Here is a 23,906-nt window from a genome sequence, read left to right as displayed (position 1 = left end):
TTAGAACAGAGCTCATTTACATATACAGTCATGTGCAAAAGTTTGTGCACCCCCGGTCAAATGACATTCTTTAATCTTTCACAGTGAAATAAGTGAACGCATCCCCAGAGGACACACTTCTGGACATTTTAATGTACAACTACCCCCAATTTGCTGAATTTAATAATGGAGGGGGGGGGGGGGGGGGGGGGGGTTATATTACACTGTAAAATACATATTTAATACGTTGTATTTGGAATTACTTGAAAGAGGAATTAAAACATGGAATTTAAGCAAACTGGTTCAACTTTTGCATATTTTTTAGCCTTAAAGACATGACAACAAAGTGTTTATTTCTAAGGGGTGGTGAACTTTGACTGGTTTTGGTACCTAAACATACACATGTAAGTCAGTGGCTCACAAACACGTCCTCAGAGACCCTCCTGATGATTTTCGCTTCCGCCCAACTCACAACATAGAGGGACAGAATAAAAAAAGGGGAACGTTCGTGGGGTCCCTGAGAACAACCATCTAAAACACAAGAAAGAAATGTAGAACATGGGCCTGTTAAAGACATAAAGGACTGTGTGCTAGAAACTGTGGGTTATATCTGAATACCGTTTGCTCATTTAACTCCATTTTAAACTTTTATGGAAGCAAAAGACCCATAAATTTATTACGTTATATTAGAAACAGGAATGAAAGCATTAGAAATCAACGTAGAAAAGAAGACACACCACTGAACACCGCTTACTTCATGCATGACTGCAAGAAAAATGAAGCAGATGTGTCAGGCCAGCTTTTTAGCTTTTTATTATTAAAGACATGAACCACACATGTAATCTGTATTACGTATAATTTTACACAGAAAGAGTCCGAGAGAGAGAGAGAGAGAGGGAGAGAGAGAGAGAGAGAGAGAGAGAGAGAGGGGAATATTTATCAGAGGAAAGCACACAATCTTTCCAGAATGGATGGATTTCTGCTGCTGAGAAAGATGAGCTCCTTCTTTCCGTCCTCTGTTCGACCTGCAGGAACAAAATCAGAGCTTTCCAAAAATCCCAAAATGCCTTTCTGCTGCTGTTTTAAACACCAGTGTTTTTCCACATACTGTACACCGCACGCCGCTTGAAGGCATGTTATTAGTATAATATAAAAATGTTAATGAATCTTAAATATGCGATCATTTTGCCACATTTGTAGACTGCATGATACGATATTACCTTCCGACACTAAAGTCACGATACGATATTACCTTCCGACACTAAAGTCACGATACGATATTACCTTCCGACACTGAAGTCACGATAAGATATTACCTTCCGACACTAAAGTCACGATACGATATTACCTTCCGACACTAAAGTCACGATACGATATTACCTTCCGACACTAAAGTCACGATACGATATTACCTTCTGATACTAAAGTCACGATAAGATATTACCTTCCGACACTAAAGTCACGATACGATATTACCTTCCGACACTAAAGTCACGATAAGATATTACCTTCCGACACTAAAGTCACGATACGATATTACCTTCTGATACTAAAGTCACGATAAGATATTACCTTCCGACACTAAAGTCACGATACGATATTACCTTCCGACACTAAAGTCACGATACGATATTACCTTCCGACACTAAAGTCACGATACGATATTACCTTCCGACACTGAAGTCACGATACGATATTACCTTCCGACACTAAAGTCACGATACGATATTACCTTCTGATACTAAAGTCACGATACGATATTACCTTCCGACACTGAAGTCACGATACGATATTACCTTCCGACACTAAAGTCACGATACGATATTACCTTCTGATACTAAAGTCACGATAAGATATTACCTTCCGACACTAAAGTCACGATACGATATTACCTTCCGATACTAAAGTCACGATACGATATTACCTTCCGACACTAAAGTCACGATACGATATTACCTTCCGATACTAAAGTCACGATACGATATTACCTTCCGACACTAAAGTCACGATACGATATTACCTTCCGACACTAAAGTCACGATACGATATTACCTTCCGACACTAAAGTCATGATAAGATATTACCTTCCGATACTAAAGTCACGATACGATATTACCTTCCGACACTAAAGTCATGATAAGATATAACAACATCATAATAAAACGTATTACATACACTAGACATTTAATGCTTTAACTCTTGTTGTTTTGCACTCAGACACTCACTGTGTGGATGCTGGAGCCAGTTACGGTCCAGGTAGTACAGGTAACAGCTCTCAAACTCCTTATCGCTGTAGTTGGAAACAGGGATGGGCACAAAGGGGTCCATGTTATCAAACCCCTCCTGAAAGAGAAATGACAACTACTGTACAGCTGAGTCTGGTTACCGGGAATCACACTGACAAATGATTTTAGTGTATATGTGTGGGTTTACTGACCTCTCCCAGCAGCTCCATGGGCAGGTAGGCTGAGCGAGGTTTGAACAGAGATCCTGTCTGAGACAGCGTCGTGAGAATGGCTCCCCCACACTGTGAAAGAAGAAAAGTGAGACGAGGAAGAGGACGAAAACAGCACAAACAACCCTCACTGAGGCACACAGCAATGATTCTGATGAATAGGAGATTTTACCCAGTCATTTCTCAACATCTTCCTCAGGTTATGGATAAGCGTTAGCTCCTCTGGCAAAACCTAACCAGGCAGAAAGAACGAGAAAGAAATTAAAACAAATTCGAAATATTAGATATCATCAGTGGAACTGCAATGACTATTCAATAAAATTGACATACACTGCTCATATGATCCACACAGTCGCTCTGATAGACTGTAATACACTACAGGAAGCGTAGGGGGCGATACGGCTTCTACTGTTTCATTTAAAAAGCTCTATAATGTTCATATGATCCACACAGTCGCTCTGACAGACTGTAATACACTACAGGAAGCGTAGGGGGCGATACGGCTTCTACTGTTTCATTTAAAAAGCTCTATAATGTTCATATGATCCACACAGTCACTCTGACAGACTGTAATACACTACAGGAAGCGTAGGGGGCGATACGGCTTCTACTGTTTCATTTAAAAAGCTCTATAATGTTCATATGATCCACACAGTCGCTCTGACAGACTGTAATACATTACAGGAAGCGTAGGGGGCGATACGGCTTCTACTGTTTCATTTAAAAAGCTCTATAATGTTCATATGATCCACACAGTCGCTCTGACAGACTGTAATACACTACAGGAAGCGTAGGGGGCGATACGGCTTCTACTGTTTCATTTAAAAAGCTCTATAATGTTCATATGATCCACACAGTCGCTCTGACAGACTGTAATACACTACAGGAAGCGTAGGGGGCGATACGGCTTCTACTGTTTCATTTAAAAAGCTCTATAATGTTCATATGATCCACACAGTCGCTCTGACAGACTGTAATACACTACAGGAAGCGTAGGGGGCGATACGGCTTCTACTGTTTCATTTAAAAAGCTCTATAATGTTCATATGATCCACACAGTCGCTCTGACAGACTGTAATACACTACAGGAAGCGTAGGGGGCGATACGGCTTCTACTGTTTCATTTAAAAAGCTCTATAATGTTCATATGATCCACACAGTCGCTCTGACAGACTGTAATACACTACAGGAAGCGTAGGGGGCGATACGGCTTCTACTGTTTCATTTAAAAAGCTCTATAATGTCCATATGATCCACACAGTCTCTCTGACAGACTGTAATACACTACAGGAAGCGTAGGGGGCGATACGGCTTCTACTGTTTCATTTAAAAAGCTCTATAATGTTCATATGATCCACACAGTCTCTCTGACAGACTGTAATACACTACAGGAAGCATAGGGGGCGATACGGCTTCTACTGTTTCATTTAAAAAGCTCTATAATGTTCATATGATCCACACAGTCGCTCTGACAGACTGTAATACACTACAGGAAGCGTAGGGGGCGATACGGCTTCTACTGTTTCATTTAAAAAGCTCTATAATGTTCATATGATCCACACAGTCGCTCTGACAGACTGTAATACACTACAGGAGGCGTAGGGGGCGATACGGCTTCTACTGTTTCATTTAAAAAGCTCTATAATGTTCATATGATCCACACAGTCGCTCTGACAGACTGTAATACACTACAGGAAGCGTAGGGGGCGATACGGCTTCTACTATTTCATTTAAAACAGTAAAAGTCTTTTTAGACGTAGTGAAAAAAAAGAAAAAAATATTTGCAGCAGAGATGTAACCAAATGAATGCGCTGGTTGATGGAATAACCGATTATAGAAATTATTGCTCTACCTGGCGTTTCATGTTAGTGATGTGAAACAGAATAATTTGAACAAGCTCGTATGGAAAAGGCACAACACCTCACTCTTGTCCTCCTTCTTCAGAGTTGTTTTCCCCCACAGTGCGTTCACTCCATCTACAGCCACAGCCAATCTGAATGCTCCCTCAGCAGCGCCCCCTGCTTGCAGCCTCAGCTCCCTCAGCAGCGCCCCCACTACATCACTGCTGCTCTTCACACGGGACACGCCCTGAGGAGAGGACAAGGCACAAGCAAGATGAACACAAAATTAGGGGGCAACTACAGCACGGAAAGAGGCACGAGGAGAAAAGAGTCTAGCAACTCCAGGACCATGGGTTCAATTCCCAGGAAGCAGGATCTGGAGTCCTGAGGATTTACGTGAGACCCATCACAATCTCACCAGCTCACTGTCACAAGGGGGCGGGAGTGGGACTAAAACGAAGGAAAATCTCCATCTGATGATGTAATCTGAAGGTGTGAGGAAAACGACATATGCTTGGGGGGGTCACTTGGTGGCAGTATTGATTTATTTATTTATTTATTTATTTTCTACTAGCTGGCTTAAGCAGAAGGAGTCCCGCTACAGTTGTATGCAAAAGTTTAAACCCCCAGTCAAATGACATATTTTGTTTATTTTCTAAGTCTAAATAAGATACCACGCCCTCTACAGGGAACAAAAATAAATATGGCATTTTTCAGCTAATTTTACGGTGCAGTTTTTATTTATATGCTTATTTGAGTTTAACATTAAAAACAAAACAAAATATAAAATGCGCCATACCTTCAAATAAACGGTCATTGCGTATTAAAATGCGTGCTCTCTGCAGAGGTCGTGTTAACTCAATTTCATTTAGAAAATTAGGGGGTGCCCAAACTTTTGCATACGACTGCGTCTAACTTCACTGCTAGGAAACGAATCAGAATGACAAAGACACGAATATCATCATTATTATCCCTTACATCATCATGTTTGCAAACAGAAACTCCATCACAACGGCTGTATGTTAGATTTGTGTAATGCACGCTGGGTATTGTAGTGCAAGAAAAAAAAAACAACAAAAAATAATAAAAATAATAATAATAATACAGAATTGGGGATTTTGATGAGGCTGAGGGATAAAATGCCACGCAAGAATAATAATAACTAACATGACAAATAACGTCGTAGGCCAGAAGGCCTCTGCAGTTGGTGTGTTTCAGATTTTTACATAACACTTTCAGCATATTGGGATTTAAGAAAAACACTTTCACTAAATCTATTTGGCTTTATTTAGTTTTGGATCATGGAAATTGACAGCAGCCAATATTATGGGTTATTTGGATTCTCAGCTTCTTTAACTCAGTCTACTGTCTTATCGGATGGGCCCTGATTAGAGTTGAACAGAATTGTGGACACAATGACAAGTACGGTAGAAAAGCCTCACCTGGTCAACCAGCTCCCCTAAGGGCCGTCCTTCTTCTGTGCTCTCTCTCTTCGTCCACACGTAACGCTGCGTCGTCTTTATCTGCTCACCAACAAGAAGTAGCGAATCATGGAAGTTCATGCGCGAAATAAAAAAGCGATCAGTTGTTTGGGCGGAATACTGGATCTCCGATCTTCACAGTGGTTCAACTCGAGAACGATTCTTTAGAAAGTGATTCAGTAAATCTCCACAAATACAGCTGGAGCAAGTATTTACATATTACTAGCTAATAAACCGTCTGAGAATTTTAATTTGTCCATAAAACTGAATAATTTTACTGATTAACTGGCTACAGCATCAAAACGCCAACACAGTTGATTCAGACTGGCGCATTTTTCATAATCCTGCTCACTGCAGTGTTCAATGTTGTGAGTCTAGCTGCGATTTTAAATTCTAATTCCAGGTTACAAGAACCATTACCGTACTTAATCGTTATTAAACATGTTGCCATGGTTACAGAGTACCTTGGAGAGAAAGTGCTCATTGGTGGTTTTGAAATTCTTCAGCCAATTCAAGGCCTGGATTGGCTGATCAAAGCGGCCTGGGCGGGAGGACGAGGGCAGCAGCTCCCGGCAGTTCTTCACCCACAAATGAGCTACAGAAAGAAACAGAGACACCTAGTGGTCAGACTACGAGACGAGACTACTTTACTCCTTTAAACATTGGCATACTTTAATGAAGCTATTTAGGTTTTTCATTAAAGCTTATAAAATTAAAAATAACAAAATGTTGTTTGTTTGAGAGAAAAACCTGGAGAGCTCCAACCACCAAAAACTCTAAATATCTAATATTTCCCATTTTCTTATTATAAGGTTAGTATATTTATAATTTACTTTTTTTCACATTCTAAGTCACTTTATTAAGTAAAAGTATCTCACTAGACTAGCAGATACTTTTGCTGGTTTTAAGCACAAATCAAGCAAAATGATCTGACAGTACAGTGAGAGAATTTTACTTATTAAAACTACTTAAAACAAGTGAAAAAATGATTAGAAATAAGGTCAAAGTTCTTAAATTAAGCTTACAGCTATCTTAACAGCTGAAATGTTAGATTTATTGACTATATTTAATTGACAAGACAGCGTTTTTTGCAGTGAGAGATGGGTAGTTCAGGTCCAGAAAGTAAATCCTGCCTGATGTCCGAGACGCTGAATTTTGAGAAGATTTTTAACTGAAACATGTTTTGCAGGGTGACGAGTCACGCTTCACTGTCTGTTAGTCTGATGATGAATCTGGGTTTGGTGGATGCCAGGATGACACTACCTCCCGGAACACACAGAGCCAACTGTAAAGTTTGGTGGAGGAGGGATAATGAGCTGGGGCTGTTTCTCAGGCCCCTCAGTTCCAGTGAAGGGTGATGTTGACGCTACAGCACAAAGACATTTTACACAGTTATACACTTCCAGCTTTGTGTCAGCAGTTTAGAGTAGAGCCTCTGCTGTTCCAGCATGACAGAGCCCCTGAGCAGAAAGCGAGCTCCATAAAGACATGGAGTGACCATTGGTGTGGAGGAACTCCAGTGGCCTGCACAGAGCCCTGACCTCAACCCCACTGAACACCTTTGGGATGAACTGGAACGTCGATCACGAGCCAGACCCTCTCGTCCAACATCAGCGTGTGACCTCACAAATGCTCTTTTGACTGAATGGACACAAATTCCCACAAACAATGGAATCTTCACGGAAGAGAGGAAGCAGTTACAGCCCCAAAGGGGGGAGACTCCATATTAATGCCCATGGTTTTGGAATGGGACGTCCAACAAGCTCGTATACATGTGATGGTCAGGTCCACACCTTCAGCCATATGGTGTATACGGGGCATCATCAAACACAGTAACCAGCTGTAATATCTTTAGGGTAAGAATTCCCCCACATACTGAGCTCCTTTTTATCCCTACTGATGTCTAGTTTTGCACCGTTTCCTTTAATACAGCCGATCACTAGTGAGCCTAATAGTTGCTATTTGTGGTTATGTAATGAGGTGGTTGCATGAGCTCTCACCATCTGGTATGTGCAGGACTAGCCATCCTTGAGTGGAGCAGAAATGAAGCACATGGCACAGAGACAGAGTCTTCCCACAGCCCTTCTCTCCATCTAATACACGGTGAAGGAAAAACTCGTGCAGATGCTAAACATACAGACACAGAGGTTAAGGGATGGGCTGCTGGTTATGGACGCTTACAGCAGTGCTACCATATAAGAATCTGCCAAAAACAGTTGTAAACAGTTGCTCCTGTCTCCCCACGGCATGTTCAGCACTACAGCTACAAGCCTGGCCAACAAGAAAACAGACATAATAACCTAAGCAGTACTAATTAGTATCATGTTAACCTTCAGACCTACATCCCAGCAAACAAAATCAAGCTTTATCGCACTCACTCACAGCCGTACACAGCACAACATGCAGTGAAATGCTCGTGCAACTGTCTGTTGCCATGAAAAACAGAATATACAGTAGAAAATATACGACAGAATATAAAAGGTCTGCAGGCCCAGGGGCTTGGGTTTATACACCTGTGGCCATGGAAGTGATTGGAACACCTGAATTCAATGATTTGGATGGGGGAGTGAAAACTTTGAGATATAGTGTGTATACATATATGTATTTGTCCACTTTATCAGCTCCACTTACTGTATAGCTGCACTCTGTAGTTCTACAGTTACAGACTGTAGTCCATCTGTTTCTCTGATACTCTGTTACCCTGTTCTTCAGTGGTCAGGACCCCCATGGACCCTCACAGAGCAGGTACTGTTTGGGTGGTGGGTCATTCTCAGCACTGCAGTAACGCTGACATGGTGGTGTGTTAGTGTGTGTTGTGCTGGTACAAGTGGATCAGACACACACATTGCCATAAGTTTGAACTATTAACGTTTATATTTAAAGTCTTTAGTAGTGCGTATGTACGCGCCTCGGCACTTCAGTACCCGACCGCATCCCTCATTGCACGTCCTTTACTTACAGACTGTTTGTGTATTGTGAATGTTTATATACAGTGTAGCTCCTATATTATATTACGGGCTTTAATTTTGGAGAAAAGCTCCTTGTACACCTGCCTCTTGGTGAACAAAGATTCTGCTGATTGTGATGATCCTGCGGAAAAGGATACAGAGTACGTAGCGCAGGGCAGGTTCGCTGTAGTCTGCTTTCCTCAGGCAGGTGATGAGCTCCAGCGCCGGCTGCCTCACCATCACACACGCTTCATTAAACGTCTTCATCTGTAAACAAGCCGCGCAGAAGGAAACCGTCATTAAACTACAATTACAAAACACCTGTCGACAGAAACCATTCGGCTCGATTTCTGACTCTCCTGCTTTGAATATGAAGCACACGGCCTTCACACACTATAAAAGCATCAAAGTAATTATATAAATAGATAAATACACAGAATATAGAACAATGCGGACAAATGCTGATAAATACCTGCATCTGGAAGCGCGGGGGCAGTCCATGTGGGAACAGTGTGCGCATATGTGCAGGAGGGAGGGTGTAATACTGACCGGCATGCAGCTCCGTATGACAGGTCTGTGTAGAAATCGGAAAAAAGAGACATAATTTACTCGTCCATGTCTTCATATGACTCCTCAGAGACCGACTAGGGCAGTGGGTGCCCACCGATTTTTGGCATTTCTGCATTATTCAATCACACAGAGCCGCCTATGGCAACAAACTCTGGACGCAATTCAAATGTAAATTAGAAAATGCTAATTTGTGTTTACAACTGCGTTTCTAACGTGAGTGTGCATTATTTAACACAACGCAACATGCGTATCTGCACTTGCATTTTGATGGCTGGAAAAAGTTAAAGGTGATAAAGTCGACGTTTTAAACATTAATATAGCAGCAAACAACTCATTTCTATGTAAAGATGTAGTGGTGTAACGGTGTCCTGAGCAGAGAACGAAGTCCCGTGTGCATGTTAGTTCCGCCCTTTGAAAACGTCGACCCTCCCCATGTTTTGTTTTGCCCGCCCAGTGACCGCCCACACACCGTGTGCGCACAATTTAAGGTGGAACGAGAAAATTCTAACAAGAAGCCTGAATGTAGTCTAGGCGCTGAATCTTTTAAGGCGGAACAGAAAAACGTGAACAAGAAACTAACGAAAAGCAGCGACTTCAGCTTCATTGAGAGTAGAAATGCCTGAAAACGGATGAGGAGGCCGCTCATGCTGGACAGGTGGGCAGCATTAATTCCTGTTTGCTACGGAATCAACAGGTCAGTATTGTTTTGTCCACTTATGTTAGCAACTGGTTAGAGTCACTAACACTAACAACGGTCCGTAGCGACAGCAACATTACTCGCAGAGCCGTTTTTCACTCGACTGTTATATTATGGTATTTCTCTGTACAATGTTTGCGAAGGGTTTTGTGGCCACGAAGATGTAAAAAGGCATTTTGACCTCAGCAATGCACGTCCATGAATTCGGGGGTGTGGAGCTTCTGAAGGGAGGGCTGTGTTTGTTGTACTGTTCAGTTCAAATACCAACAGTCGTTCTCCAGAAACGTATCGTGAGCCTTTAATGTGGAAAAGCAAAGTTAAATTCAATTGCAGTCCACCATCAAACAGCCTCTGCTGCCAAGGAAATGCTGTGGGCGGGACGTCAGGAGGGGCTTTTTGGTGCTGTGTGGAAGCCAAACCCAGATAGTGAAGCGTGATTCATCACTCCAGAGAACAGGTTTTAGTCCAAAATCTTCTCAAAGCGGTCATAAAACAATGACGTCAGGCAGTGAATTGAGAACCAGTAAATGTAGGAACTTTCTTTGAGGAGCTTTTAGAGGGACGTCTGGTTCCCATCACCACCACTGTGAATGATTCTGACTTTTTATTTATCCAGAACGGAGCGTTTCACACCAAACCGCTCTGATCGACTCTGGGAAATCAGTGGAGTTGCCCTTTTAATGTTTTAAATGGTTTTTGGTGTTTAAACGGCTTTAGGTAGTTTGTACATACCGGGTCATTCTCTGACGTCCGGAACACAGAAACCTGGCTTGGAACATCTGGATCTACCGCCACCGCGACCTTCTCCACCTGCTGCCCGTTTGCGCTGCTGTGGAGGGACCGAGCCTGCGAGATGGACACAAGACAGAATGAACCAGTCGGTCTGAGTCAGAGAGCTGGACGAACAATGAGCGCGTTTTAACACTTAAACTGGACATAAGAGGCAGAAGAGCAGCCACTTACTGTCAGTCGTAGTCTGTGATAAAGTCTCGGGAGATTCATGATCTGCACAGAAACCACAGGAAACAATTTTTCCTTAATGATTTATATTAATATAAATAAATCAACATCAATGCAAAAACCAGAAAAGTGTGTTTCCTCGAGAGAATGTTGAGCCGCTGCATAGCTTAAGCAATGCCCAAGTGGTTGCTATGGTTCTGCCAGATGATTGTTATGGTAATTTAAGTGGTTACTAAGGGGTTGCTATGTCATCCTAGGTCGTTCCCTGAGTGTAGCTAAGAGGTTGCTATAGTGTCCCAGGTGGTTGCAAGGGTGGTGCTGGGTAATGGTTAAAGTATGCCCTGTGATTGTGATGTTTGCTAGGCTGTTGCTAGGTGGTTGATATGGTGCTCAGTGTTGCAAGAGTGGTGCTGGGTAGCATTTCAGATATGCCCAGTGGTTGCTAGGTGGGTTGCTAGGTGGTTGCAATGGTTACTAAGGTGTTGCAAGGTAGCTGCTACGGTAGCTGCTGAGTAACATCTAAGTAATTACCGGTGGTTGGTATGGTGTTGCTAAGTGGTTGCTATACTGTCCCAGGTGGTTGCACAGGTGGTGCTGGGAAATGGTATGCACTGTGATTGCGATGGTTGCTAGGCTGTTATGTGGCTGATATGGTACCCAGGGTAGTTGCAAGGTGGCTGCTACGGTATCCCTGACAGTTGCTAGACAAATGCTATGGTATCATAGGTGGCCCTGAGTAACAGCTAAGGCATTAGCAGTGGTTGGTAGGGTGTTGCAAGGTGGTTCTAATGGTTGCTAGGGTGTTGTTCAGGTATCCGTGGAGGTTGCTAGGCAGTTGCTATGGTGATCCAAGTTGTTGCTCAATTCTGCACAAAACATCTTTGAAGATGCTTGACATTGTAACAACAGCAGAACAGAGCACCATTTTCAATAAGGTTCTACAACACATTCTCCGTCTATCCGAAGAACCATTCTAACATGAAATGGTTCTATGTAGAAGTCATCGTTCTAAACTAATTTCACAATTTAAAAGGTACTTTGCACAGTCAAATAGTTCTTCAGATAGAGAATTCCTTAAAGGACCGTTCCATCTAGCACCAAAACGGGCTCTTCTGTTGTTGCAAAGTTCTATAAGGTTTTAGACAGAACTCATGGTTCTAGAACCATTGCCTTCACTAAAGACCCCCCTGTAGAACCATCTTTTTTAAGTGTATAACGGTTCTACCTTGACGTTAGTAGGCTTTTCTCAGCTAGTGGCATATTTCATTACTCACAGCTCTTTCTAGAGTGGCTCCAGAACTTGGTGGAACACCGGCTGCGGGTTCTCTGCCCGGTGGGACACCGGCTGCGGGTTCTCTGCCCGGTGGAGTGAATGGAGAGAAATCTCACCTTGACAGCGTCCGCTGAGCCACAGTCACTGAAAACACAGCGAAAACGCGCATTTAACCACGACCGCTTACCGTGTTCACGGCTATAAACCCGCCACCGGCCTCAGACACGGAGACTCCAGCAACCGCGGCGAATAAACGCGAAAAACCGGAGAAACGTCGGTTTACTAACCTGCCACATGCGCAGCCGCACAGCCGCGTACTCTCCGGCTGTGACGTCACGCTGCAGGCTACACAATAAAAGTTCGTGAACCTCTATTTTACATTAAGCAATATCTACGCTGTTTTTTCTGCTTCGGCGTTTTAGGGCCCCTGTTAATAAAAATAAAAATAGTAGACTTAGAAAAAAAGTCGTAATATTTGGAGAAAAAAAGTCGTAGAAGTGCAGCTTTAAAGCGGTATTAACGCGTTATGACAGCCCCCTACAGCACAGCAGCCCACTCTATCCTCCAAATACCATCAATCAAACAACTGGATGAAATGAAATGTAGATTTACTCTGAAAGTGTCCTCATCCAGGATCAAAATGATGGTTTAGCTGTGGCCCTGGTCATTTTTAAACTAGGTTGAAGTGTGTTGCACCCTGTTAACCCCAGGGTTAAACCTTCATTTTAGTCCTGGATTACCTTTAGAATAAACTTAGTCCAGTATGAAATGTATGTGAAAATAAAGCACATCATAATTCTTGGGCCATGTTTTCTAGCGCGCTCCTTGCTCTCTGGGTTATACAGCACAGCGGCTCACTTTCATTAACTCACCCGTGTCCAAGTTTAATGTTCTGACTGGTCTAAAGTGATGAGATGCTGTCATTTTGTGTGTTTTTATCAGGTGTCAGGTTAAAGGTTAAAGAGACAGCATGACCAGGAACACGCTTTTTATAGACTTGCTTGGGTGGAGAAGTGGATGCACAACTCCAGGACCTTCGGTCAGGAAACCCAGTGATACCACATGCCACTGAAATGATATATATTTTATGTTGAATTGACTTATACACCTGTTCCTGACTCCAGCCTTTGTTTGACGGTGTTGTTTTATGATATTAAGCTATATAAAATGCATAAACATAAACTTTATATTTGAGAAAACCTTATTTAAGCTTCACAGTTGGAACTTTAAGCCACTGTTGTACCTTTGAGGGTCCATTTACACTGTGTGTACCTTGGGGAATGAAAGACGTCCCTGTACAGAACCTTTATTTCTAACAGCGTACTACACAGTAGCAACACCAGAGGTGCACATGGGAGACGGGGCGGGGGCAGCCGTGGGCTGGAGGTCAGGGAACCGGCCCTGTGACTGGAAGGTCGCCGGTTCGATCCCCAGAGCCGACAGGACGGGACTGAGGTGTCCTTGAGCAAGACACCTAACCCCCCAACTGCTCCCTGGGCGCTGTGGATAGGGCTGCCCACCCACTCTGGGCAAGTGTGCTCACTGCCCCCTAGTGTGTAGGTGGTGTTTCACCAAATTCCCCGTTGTGGGACTAATAAGGGTCTCTTAATGTTCATATTTAAGGCCATAAAGGTTACCCATTGTAGCTCCAACACCAACAACTTTGCATGAATTTGCATTTATGAATCTGGTGTTTAACAAAGTTCAGTCTGAGAAGCTGGTTGATCATTTAATCAAACCCATTCAGTGGTGCTGAGGTCTGGACTCTGGGGCGGTCAGTCCATCGTTCAGCTTCTTTGTTTGATGTGTCCGTCTCCTTTTCTCAGTGAGGTTCTTCTTGATCAGCTACACGTCCTTTCAGACCCACAGCGCTGAGTGGTCTTCTCACAGTGGAAGGATGGACAGAAATGCCTGTGCATGTTTTCAGATCTGAAGCAGCTTGACCTTCTCCTCTCTCTCAGAGATCAAAGCTTTCAGCGCCATTTATCTGATGGGGGCAGTTTTGGGGGCTACCAGGGCTTCCAGGTGGTTGTTAGGAGCCTCGTTTTCTCTGTAGACTTTAATCAGTTTTTGAACTTCAGTTTTGGAAACTCCTGGTTTTTCACTTTCACTTTCTCCTTCCTCATGCAGGTGGATTCTCTTACATCTGATCCCCTCAGAAATATGAGTAACCTGTACTTGACTGTAAACGAAGTCAACGAACGGTGGTGTCTGACTGTTGTAGTCTGGAACAGTTGTGGTGATTGATTGTTGTTCTAAGATGTGCTCTAAGTTTGGAGGCTCCATCTTGAATGATGTATGAGAAAGAAAGGGTTTTAATAATGAATGAAAGCCTGTGGGGTCAAAAGTGAGGGATTTAAAAAGGATGAAAGCTTAAGTGCACTTTTGGTCCATCAGCAGGTTTTCATTCTGTTCATAGCAGAAGACTTTAGATTCGCCGTAGATCACGCTGTGAAATGTTTCAGTGACGCAGACAGACTGATATATTTTAAAGATAAGGTCACTGATATTGATGCCCCAATAATAATGACTCTACAATAGTGAATAAAATAATAATTATTATTATAGTAATAATATTTTTGTAATTAATAATCCATTATATTATTATTATTATTAATAATAATAATAGTTGTAGTGGTAGTATTGTGTGTTGGTGGGGGGGGGGGGGGTGTCCTCCTCAGGTGCAGTACTGTACTTATTTTAAACAACAATGTTACTGCTGAATGGCCACCATCCATCCTTCCATCCATCCATCCAGCCATAATCCATCCTTCCATCCATCCACACATCCATAATCCATCCGCACATCCATCCATCCATCCATCCATCCACAAATCCATCTATCTACTCATCATCCACCCATCCATCCATCCATCCACCCATCCATCCATCTACTCATCATCCACCCATCCACACATCTATCATTCATCCATCCATCTATCTACCATCATCCACCCATCCATCCATCCACACATCTATCATTCATCCATCCATCTATCTACCATCATCCATCCGTCCATCCATCCACACATCTATCATTCCATCCATCCATCCATCCATCCATGCATCCACCTTTCGACCCATCCACACACTCATCCTCCCATCCATCCACGCATCCACTCACTCATTCATCAGCTTGCCTCAGTTGCATCACTCACTAAAGAACTTCAAACTGACTCTGGAGGCAACATCAGCACAAGCACCTGCCTTGTGAGCCTCATTAAACGGTTTTCCATAGCCGAGCAGCTCCTGGGCAGCTCCCTATCATAACCCATGGCGTCGGAATGGGATGCCCAACGAGCTCGAAAGGGTGTGATGGTCAGGTGTCCACATACTTTTGGCCATGCACTGAGCCTTTACTTTGGACAGCAGCAAAATGAAACCTGTGTTAACAGCAGCACTGGTCAGTGCACGCAGTCGAGCAAGCGGCCCACAAAAGGCTTTAGAACACAGACTGACCGCATAGTTTCACTTATCTCTCTCACACTTTGTTACCCTGTTCTTCAGTGGGCAGGACCCCCACGGACCCCCACAGAGCAGGTACTATTTGGGCGGTGCATCATTCTCAACACTTTGTCCACTCACGGTCCAGCCACTATACACATGTTAAGGCAGTCCGGTACAAATTCCTATAGGACCACTACAGTGGACGGGAGTATTACGCAATAACCCAGCAAGCAGCCCCTTGGCAAAGCACGTGACGCCCTCAGCGCGCAAACACTCCGCAAGTTCGTCGCTCTCCCGTCTCGCCGATGAAGCCAGCGGTCAGCCGCGTTCACATCAGCTCACTGGCCGTTGCACGAACCGTAAAGCGTGCAAGTTTGTTTGTTTATCTTTATCAGCGCCGCGGGGGTCAGTGAGTGGTCCAGAGCCGCCGCCCCCCCCTCCCCATCAGTCCAGCGTGTATGTGGGTACACAGTGTTCGCCCGCGCCTCTCTGATGTAAAACAACTGCGCAAGAGCCGGAGAGCAGGAGGGAGGTGGAGGTGGAGGTGGTGGGCTGGGGGGGCAGGAGAGCCGAAAGGGGGAACTTGAGTGTCGTACCGCCGTTGCACCACGTTCATCCTCGCGGGTCCATCAGTCGGCGGACCCGCCACATCCCTCCGCTCGCTGCGCTCAGCCAAGACGCCCGGGCGACTCCTTCTGTTGTGGTGTCCGTCCTCCTTCCTTCGTCTTCGGCTTGCTCTTCTTCGTCTTCGCCGCTTGGGTGAGTCCGTCCTCATCAGCCTGCGTGGGAATCACTGCTGTCGGTCTTACCAGCGCTGTTGTTTGTCGCCGAGCCCGCTCGGATCTTCGGAGTGGAGCTTCAATAACAACTGATGTAATTCGAGACTGAGCGCTCGGGCCTTCGGGGGTAAGGTTACTATTATTTTAAACACTATCGCGGTGGATGTGGCTCGTTTCAGCCTTTAGGCCAGCTCGGCGTGGCTGCACAGGCCAGCTGAGATGATCTCAGTGCAATACTTTCCTTCCAGGCTGCAACAGACGAGGCTGATTTTTCGAACTCCCCGTTCCACCTTAAATGGTGCAGCAGTTACATTCTGGCGCCTCAGGCGCCAGAATGTAACTGCTGCACCATTTAAGGTGGAACGGGGAGTTCGAAAAATCGAACAAGTTAAGACTTTTTCTTGAGCGTGCAAATGTCCCTTGGGCACATATACGGCTTGCAAACGCCACTGTAATAAGCAGCTAATTAATAAGCCCCATATTTTCGATGGGCCATATTTCCCTCCACCTCCTCCTCCTCCTCCTTTATGCTCTAGTTTATTCTATTTTTACTCTGGCACTAGGCTTATATCTAGGTCATAGTGTAGTTTCTTAAAAAACTTTGCCAGCAGTGGTTCAGGGGGGATGTGAGTTTACCCAGAAAAGAGAAGACGAGTTTACTGTACGGCTCTCCTTTGAGATTTACAGTAAGGATCTCTCTCTCTCTCTCTCTCTCTCTCTCTCTCTCTCTCTCTCTCTCTCTCTCTCACTTCACCCAGAGCCTCATGACTCACTGATTTAACATCAGATATATCACCACTGACTCATCCTAGCCTCTCGCTCTAAACCCTTTCCCGCCGTCAATTCGGTTGGCCCGAAAGCACCCAAGAAGTTTGCACACACACCAAAATCAAGAGTACCAATAGGGAGTCAGGGGTTCTAGGTCTCGCACTAGACGTTGGAACGTTGCTGCGAGGGGGGAGGGTTGATTGCATTCAGACACCAGAGCGGCACAGAGGTTAGGCTCTGCGTCCGGAGCTGTCGGGTGGAGTTGTGTCACTGAAGAGCATGCAGGCCCGATGCTAAGGGAGCAGGGTGCTTTCTCAGGAGTTACACCCCTCTAGCCCACGCTTGGCACTAGGCGTGGTGACCGTACGGCTGCCGCAGAGCATCCCGTCCCGTTGGTCAGCGCTCTTCTGTGGAGACTGGCAAGCTCACGTCCTAACAGGGCCTACAGCTAGCAGTGTTAGCGCTTCAGTTAGTCCCTCAGACTCATCGTTTTGGCCAATTTCACGCTTAGTTTTTCCAGATGTCAGTGTTTTCTGACCGCAGCCAAGATTCATGGTAAAAATCCATTGTATAACCTTTGGTAATCCCTGTGGTGTCTCCCACTCATGACTCCTAGCATAGCCACTGAGCTAACTACAGCTAAACTAGGGTAAATGCAGTTGTTGGATTAAAATGTAAAGAAAACTGTTTATTTGGTACGAAATGAAGCAGAAGAGAGGAGAAGAGAAGAGAAGAGAGGAGATGAGAAGAGGAGAAGAGAGGAAAAGAGAAGGGAAGGGAAGAGGAACGAAGAGGAGAAGAGAAGAGAGAAGAGAAGAGGAGCGAAGGGAAGAGGAGAGAGAAGAGAGGAGAAGGGAAGGGAAGAGAAAAGAGGAGAAGGGAAGAGGAGAGAGAAGAGAGGAGAAGAGAAGAGGAGTGAAGAGGAGAAGGGAACGGAAGAGAAAAGAGGAGAGGAGAAGAGAAGCAAAACTGAAACGAGACGTCTAGATAGCCGTCTAACTTCGGCGTGATGAGTCGTTTCTGTCGTTTGAGTAATTCTCTCCGCTGGATGTGTATGTGAAGACACTTGTGCAGCTACAGTAAGATCAGTCATCAGAAGGGGGTTTCCTTAGTCTTTAACCTCTTCAGCTCCTCGGGACCACCGATGGTCCCAAACCGCACCTGGTCATGTTCTACATAACATTCATACTCCATAAGCTCCATTCAGAAGCTGGGCGTCGTGTGAGGCTGTAGCTCTTCTCTCCAGTCTAATAGACGGTGACGTCATTTTAAACCCTTATAATAAAAGAAGCTGAACTCAGTTTGTTTTTCTACTGAAAGTCGACCCGTTTTTCCCCAAATCTGGGCTCTAAACTATAAACAGACGGCGTCTCTTCAGTGATCTGCTCTGGAAACATCACTTGTAGAAAACAACACAAAGAGCGGCGCAGATTTTTGGCTTTCAGCAGTAAATTGTAAGCAGGTAGTGATGTGTGGAGATCATAGAACACACGTTCTGCTCATTTGAGGGGCTTTTACAATAAATAAATAAATAAATAAAATAAAAATGTGCATTTATTTCATGCAGTTGCTGAATAATTTGCCTTACGACCTGGTCACATCGACTCAGATGGACAAACCAAAATACACCCTGGAGATTAAGAGGTTAAAGCGGAAATGGACACTTTTGAGACAAACGCGGCGGGGCTGGGGAACGTGAAGAGGCGTGTTTACAACTAGTCTAGTGATGGTTGGTGTGGGGGGTGCAGCGTACATGGAGGACGAGTTTCAGCCTTTTTTTGTTTCGACTGGGGAGTGGCATCGCATCCCACTGCATGAAAGAGAACTACTGAAATAGACTTGAAGAAGGGAAAAAAACGAGGTGAGATTAAAGAGGATGAGAGGAGCAAAGTGAAAGCTCGAGCCCGGGGGAGGTTGGGGGGGGGGGGGGGGGCAGGGGCGAGCGTTTCAGAGTGGAAGAGGGGATTAGCGAAGACGAAGCTGGGAGGGGAAACACGGGGGTTCAGTGACTCAAACTGACTCAAAGGAATCAGACAGGTTTATGTCAGTGCTGCCGCTGTTACAGACATCAGCTGTTTTTCAGAAAGGGTCACCTCTAGTAATGTCTGCAGTGCCCTCTAGGGGCCATTCTGCTGGCGGATAAATTGATATTTTAAATTGAATATAATTAAATTCAAATATTTTTCCCCTTTAATCTGTTTTCAGATGAACTAGGACACTGTTGCCCCTGTGTGTGTGAAATGTTTCTCTGCGTTGAGCTGCTAGCGAGCAATGGGGGTGAAAAACAATTCAAAGGTTCTTTTTAATCAGAATGAATGAAATCAGATGTTGTTTTGATTCCAGGGGGTTGATATTTGGTGTCTGAAGCTTAGAATCAGCACAGGAGCTATGAAGCTGGGCAGTATGACAGTATTTCAATATTTATCATTATTGTGATAAATTTACATTACAATACAATATTCTTCTCTGGGCTTATTGTGGTCGTTAGTACGTCTAGAACTCTGACCAACTACATGTTGGATTATAAAGTGAGCGTAATTGGCCCTGTTCAGTTGGATTCAGGGCAATGCAGTATGTGAATTTAATTCAAATGAAAGTCATTTGCACTTTAAAGTTTTTGACAGTATTTTTTAAATGTATCTCTGATGCCCGAAAAAAGTAAATATTGTGAAATATAGTGTATCATGAAGTTTCATGAAGAAACACGTCATACTGTGTTTCCGCCATATCCGTCATCTTCAATACGAAGTAACTTGAATTTGAAAACTTGAATTTTGTCACATTTTTGGGACAAAAATGTATTCGTAACACAGCGAATTGTGGAAGACATAAAAATACATTTCAGATATAAACATGGAAATGTGTGGAACTTGGAAATTGGGGGGGGGTTATTGCAGTATTCCTACACATAAGCATTTTATGCGCTTTATATCACAGATGAGACGCTAAGCCATTTTTAAAAACCAATAAATGGTGACAAAATTATACTAAAACATCTTTTTTCTCAGGATTTATAACCACAAGTACTTTGCAGTTAGGTATTCTGCATATCTAGGACAGTTTCCGTTTCAGCCAGAGGGGGCGCCAAAGCCTTTAAAAATGTAGACATTAACACAAACGATGGCATGCAGGTTGTTCGAAGGCAAAAAAGTCCCTATAGAAAACTTATTTTTTCAGCTTTTCCGTTATTTTCCATCCTCAACGTTCCATATAAGCTCAGAAGACTCGTGTAGGTTCTCTGGAGGTTCTGGATGGTAAATAAAGTGTCTATATCTGTGTTGTAGTCATGGCGACGCCTGGTTTCCATCACCACCACTGTAAAGACGTCTGAGCCATTTCACACCAAACCCTCTGAATGAAAATTAGGGGACTTTAATAAGAATAATTCTAAAAAATCACTTTGGATTTGATGTGAAGGTAGTGCGATAAATCGACTCTGTGTGAAAAAACACCACGATAGCTGAGCAGTAAGCTATAATTAAACATAACCAATAGAGCTTCTGAGAACCGTAGTGGTGGAAGTGCTGGAACCCTTTTGTAATTGTGGAACTAATAAGGGTCACTTAATCTTAATTGTTAGGATTTTTCTTCATCTTTTTCTCCGCTAAAACAAATCATGCAGGCCAAAGCATAAGTCGTACAGACATGAAACTTGGTCAGTAGGTAGTCCCTCCCGCTACTCGGGAGCTTCTTTAATGCCCATTTTGTTAATCACTATTCAGTGGAAGCTGGTTTCAGTTTTAGCAGTGTTGGGGTTTTTTTTTGTTTTTTTTGCTGTGTGATAAAGTGGGTGAAATAAAAGGAGAGGGAGGAGGAAGAAGGGAGTTTTTGGAAGGGCAAGCAGAGCAAAACTGTGGAAAGAACTTGAGGAAGACGGAGGTAGAAGTAAAATGAATGATTGTGGTAAACTTTGAAAAGTAGGCGTAGGTCCCAGTGAGGGAAAAAGACCCTCAAATATCCTTTCCACTTTGCTGCTGAGCTGAGCTACTAATAGCCACAGTGTGTGTACACACACACACACACACACACACACACACACACACACCGGCATACTGGGCTCTGTGTGTGCTCTGCTTTCCTCGGGCCATTTTTCTTTCTCTCGTTCCTTTGGGATTATTTTTATAGCACTGAATTCTAAATGGAGTACTATGAATGTTATACTCAGTGAATCAAACGCCTTTGAACGTTCTTCTGCATCAGGCTCACACTGAAGCCAGACACTGATGCTGGGCTGGGTAATATGACTGTTTATATACACCTTGTTTCTACGCTCACTGTCCATTTTATCAGCTCCACTTACTGTATAGCTGCACTCTGTAGTTCTACAGTTACAGACTGTAGTCCATCTGATACTCTGTTACCCTGTTCTTCAGTGGTCAGGACCCCCATGGACCCTCACAGAGCAGGTACTATTTGGGTGATAGCTCGTTCTTAGCACTGCGGTGACACTGACATGGTGGTGTTGTGTTAGTGTGTGTTGTGCTGGTGCGAGTGGATCAGACACAGCATTGCCCACAGCAGCAGTGTCCACTCACTGTCCACTCTATTAAACACTCCTACCTTGTCGGTCCACCTTGTAGATGTAAAGTCAGAGACGACAGCTCATCTGCTGCTGCACAGTTTGTGTTGGTCATCCTCTAGTCCTTCATCAGTGGTCACAGGACGCGATTGGCCTGATATTTTTGGTTGGTGGACTATTCTCAGTCCAGCAGTGACACTGAGGTGTTTAAAAACTCCAGCAGCAGCCACCTGGGATATTACAGCAATGACCTGGCAACACCTTACCAACCATCTGGGATATCATTGCAATGGCTTAGGAACATCTTAGCAACCACCTGGGATACCATGGTAATGGCACAGCAAAACCTTGACAACCCCCTGTGTGCCCTAGCAATGGCCCAGCTATACAATGTAGGATTTCATAGCAATGGCTTAGCAACACCGTACCAACCACCCGGATAAAATATCAACAGTCCAGCAACATGTTAGCAACCACCTGGAATTCCAAAGCAATGGTCAAGCAACACCTTAGCAACCACATGGGGTACCATAGCAACAGGCCAGCAACACCTAATCAACCAATTGGGATTCCATTGCAACAGGCTAGCAACACTTCAGCAACCACTTGAGATAACATAGCAACAATCTAGCAACACCTTAGCAACCATATGGAATACCATAGCAATGGTCAAGCAACACCTTAGTGACCACCTGGGATTCCATTGCAAGGGCCTAGCAACACACTAGTGACGACCTAGGGTGCCATAGCAATGGCCTAGCAACATCTTAGCAACCACCTGAGATAATATAGCAACTCCTTAGCATCCCCTTGAGAACTGTGGTGATTACCTAGCAAGACCTAGCAACCACCTAGGACATTACAGCAATGACCTAGCAATCACCTGGGTTACCATGGTAATGGCACAACAGAACCTTACCAAAAACCATAACAACACCATAGCAACTATCTAAGATAATAGTCTAGTGGAAAATCTCTGTAATCTGATCCAGAATTACACACATGTGTAGAGAAGTGTAGACGTTACCATGAAAAACAGCATCACGTGAGTCCAGTCAGAGTGAAGGGAGCAGCAGTGAAAACACACACAGTCTAAGCCGCTTCTCCTTCTGGGTCACAGGGGGAGCTGGAGCCTATCCCAACTGTCATCGGGCGGAAGGTCGGATACACTCTGGACAGGTCGCCTGTCAGTCACAGGGCAGACAGACAGGCACATTCACTCACACCTAGGGGCAGTGTACCATGTCCAGTTGGTCTGACTGCATGTCTTTGGACTGTGGGAGGAAACCCACTGAGGCATGGGGAGAACATGCAAACTCCACCCTGATCACCTGTCTTGCTGTGAGGCGACAGCGCTACCCACCACACCACCGTGCCGCTCCAGCAGTGAGCAGTGCTTGTGTTGTTAATGACTTTAAAACGACGTCAGACTCAGGAAAACGTCCTTCACACGTCCTTATTAAAGAAGGCCGAGAGGAAGACGCCGTGTTCTGAGACACATGAGCTGGACGTCCGTCCCACCGCCGTCTTTTAAAGATCAGAGCATGCACTACGTCTCCTCTGCAGACCAGTTTCTGCTCCGCCATGCTGAACGGTATAAACTCTCACTGTGACACTGTGTGGTTATGTATGTAAACATCGCCACTGATTATGATTTATTAAAGGGGAGGTGCTAAAGATGACCACTTATGCTTTTTTCAGTATGTAAAAGGGTTTAGTTGGCACTGATCAAGTGCAATGATCATAAAAAGACTGTGCATGTTTTTAATGAGTGCATTTGTCCATATCGGAATAATAGCTTGCTAGCGCAACTTACTGACTGTTGCTTAGCAACAGGGAGTCTTCAAAAAATGCCCTGGGGAACATAAGACTATACAGTGCGGCCCACCTTCAGAAAACATAGTGTGAACCCCCTTAGACCAACTCTATTAAACTGAACAAGAACAACCCCTGTATAGTGAGTGTATAAGAAACAAGTAGCTGATTTGATGGCAGCTCATTATGACATTATCTTATTTTATATACTTGTTTTATACCCTGTTCCTTCTTAAATATGTTTTTTAAAACTTTATACTCATAGTTTTCCAGCTTGTTTAAAGCATATATGATGTAAAGTCAGGGACCACCGTTTATTCATTGAATTTCAATTTTAAACATCAGTTTCTCATTAAAACAAAGCAGAAAACAAT

The 23,906-nt window shown here is 44.0% G+C and overlaps 2 protein-coding genes across 7 annotated transcripts in view; one reads left to right on the top strand and one right to left on the bottom strand.

Annotated features, from left to right (window-relative positions):
- Nucleotides 1-767: 767 nt before the first annotated feature.
- On the bottom strand, nt 768-12,571 carry dap3 (death associated protein 3). Of its 2 annotated transcripts, XM_017714548.2 has the most exons (14): nt 12,492-12,571; nt 12,206-12,348; nt 10,935-10,976; nt 10,704-10,817; nt 9,177-9,278; nt 8,863-8,971; nt 7,757-7,849; nt 6,221-6,351; nt 5,718-5,798; nt 4,355-4,522; nt 2,607-2,666; nt 2,417-2,506; nt 2,205-2,322; nt 768-1,004 (listed from the first exon to the last, which is right to left on the bottom strand). In XM_017714548.2, exons 3-14 carry the CDS (start codon nt 10,971-10,973, stop codon nt 919-921), a joined length of 1,191 nt encoding a protein of 396 aa, XP_017570037.1. In that variant the 5' UTR covers nt 10,974-10,976; nt 12,206-12,348; nt 12,492-12,571; the 3' UTR covers nt 768-918. The 2 variants fall into 2 exon arrangements, with proteins under 2 accessions (XP_017570037.1, XP_017570038.1); XM_017714549.2 differs by lacking the exon at nt 12,206-12,348 and having other exon boundaries at nt 12,392-12,500.
- Nucleotides 12,572-15,822: 3,251 nt separating this feature from the next.
- The window catches only part of LOC108437469 (histone-lysine N-methyltransferase ASH1L), a 41,224-nt gene continuing 33,140 nt past the window's right edge, over nt 15,823-23,906 (top strand). For 2 of the 5 annotated variants that reach the window (XM_017714573.2, XM_017714574.2), the window contains exon 1: nt 15,823-16,557. The gene's annotated coding sequence lies outside the window, so the exon portion shown is untranslated. The remainder of the gene's footprint in view (nt 16,558-23,906) is intronic. The other 3 variants (XM_017714571.2, XM_017714570.2, XM_017714572.2) reach the window with 3 other exon arrangements.

The sequence above is a fragment of the Pygocentrus nattereri genome, chromosome 3 (genome assembly GCF_015220715.1).
Source record: "Pygocentrus nattereri isolate fPygNat1 chromosome 3, fPygNat1.pri, whole genome shotgun sequence".
In the NCBI taxonomy this organism is placed as follows: Eukaryota; Metazoa; Chordata; class Actinopteri; order Characiformes; family Serrasalmidae; genus Pygocentrus; species Pygocentrus nattereri.
Note: the sequence above shows the minus strand (reverse complement) of the source record. Positions and strands in the feature narration are given on the sequence as shown.

Excerpts from the sequence above, each read along its gene's own strand:
- dap3 (XM_017714548.2), bottom strand. The coding sequence starts at position 10,973 with ATGAATCTCCCGAGACTTTATCACAGACTACGACTGACA. Across the intron at positions 10,818-10,934 it reads ATCACAGACTACGACTGACA|GCTCGGTCCCTCCACAGCAG; the intron begins GTAAGTGGCTGC and ends TCCATCTCGCAG. Across the intron at positions 6,352-7,756 it reads AGTCCTGCACATACCAGATG|CTCATTTGTGGGTGAAGAAC; the intron begins GTGAGAGCTCAT and ends TTCTTTCTGTAG.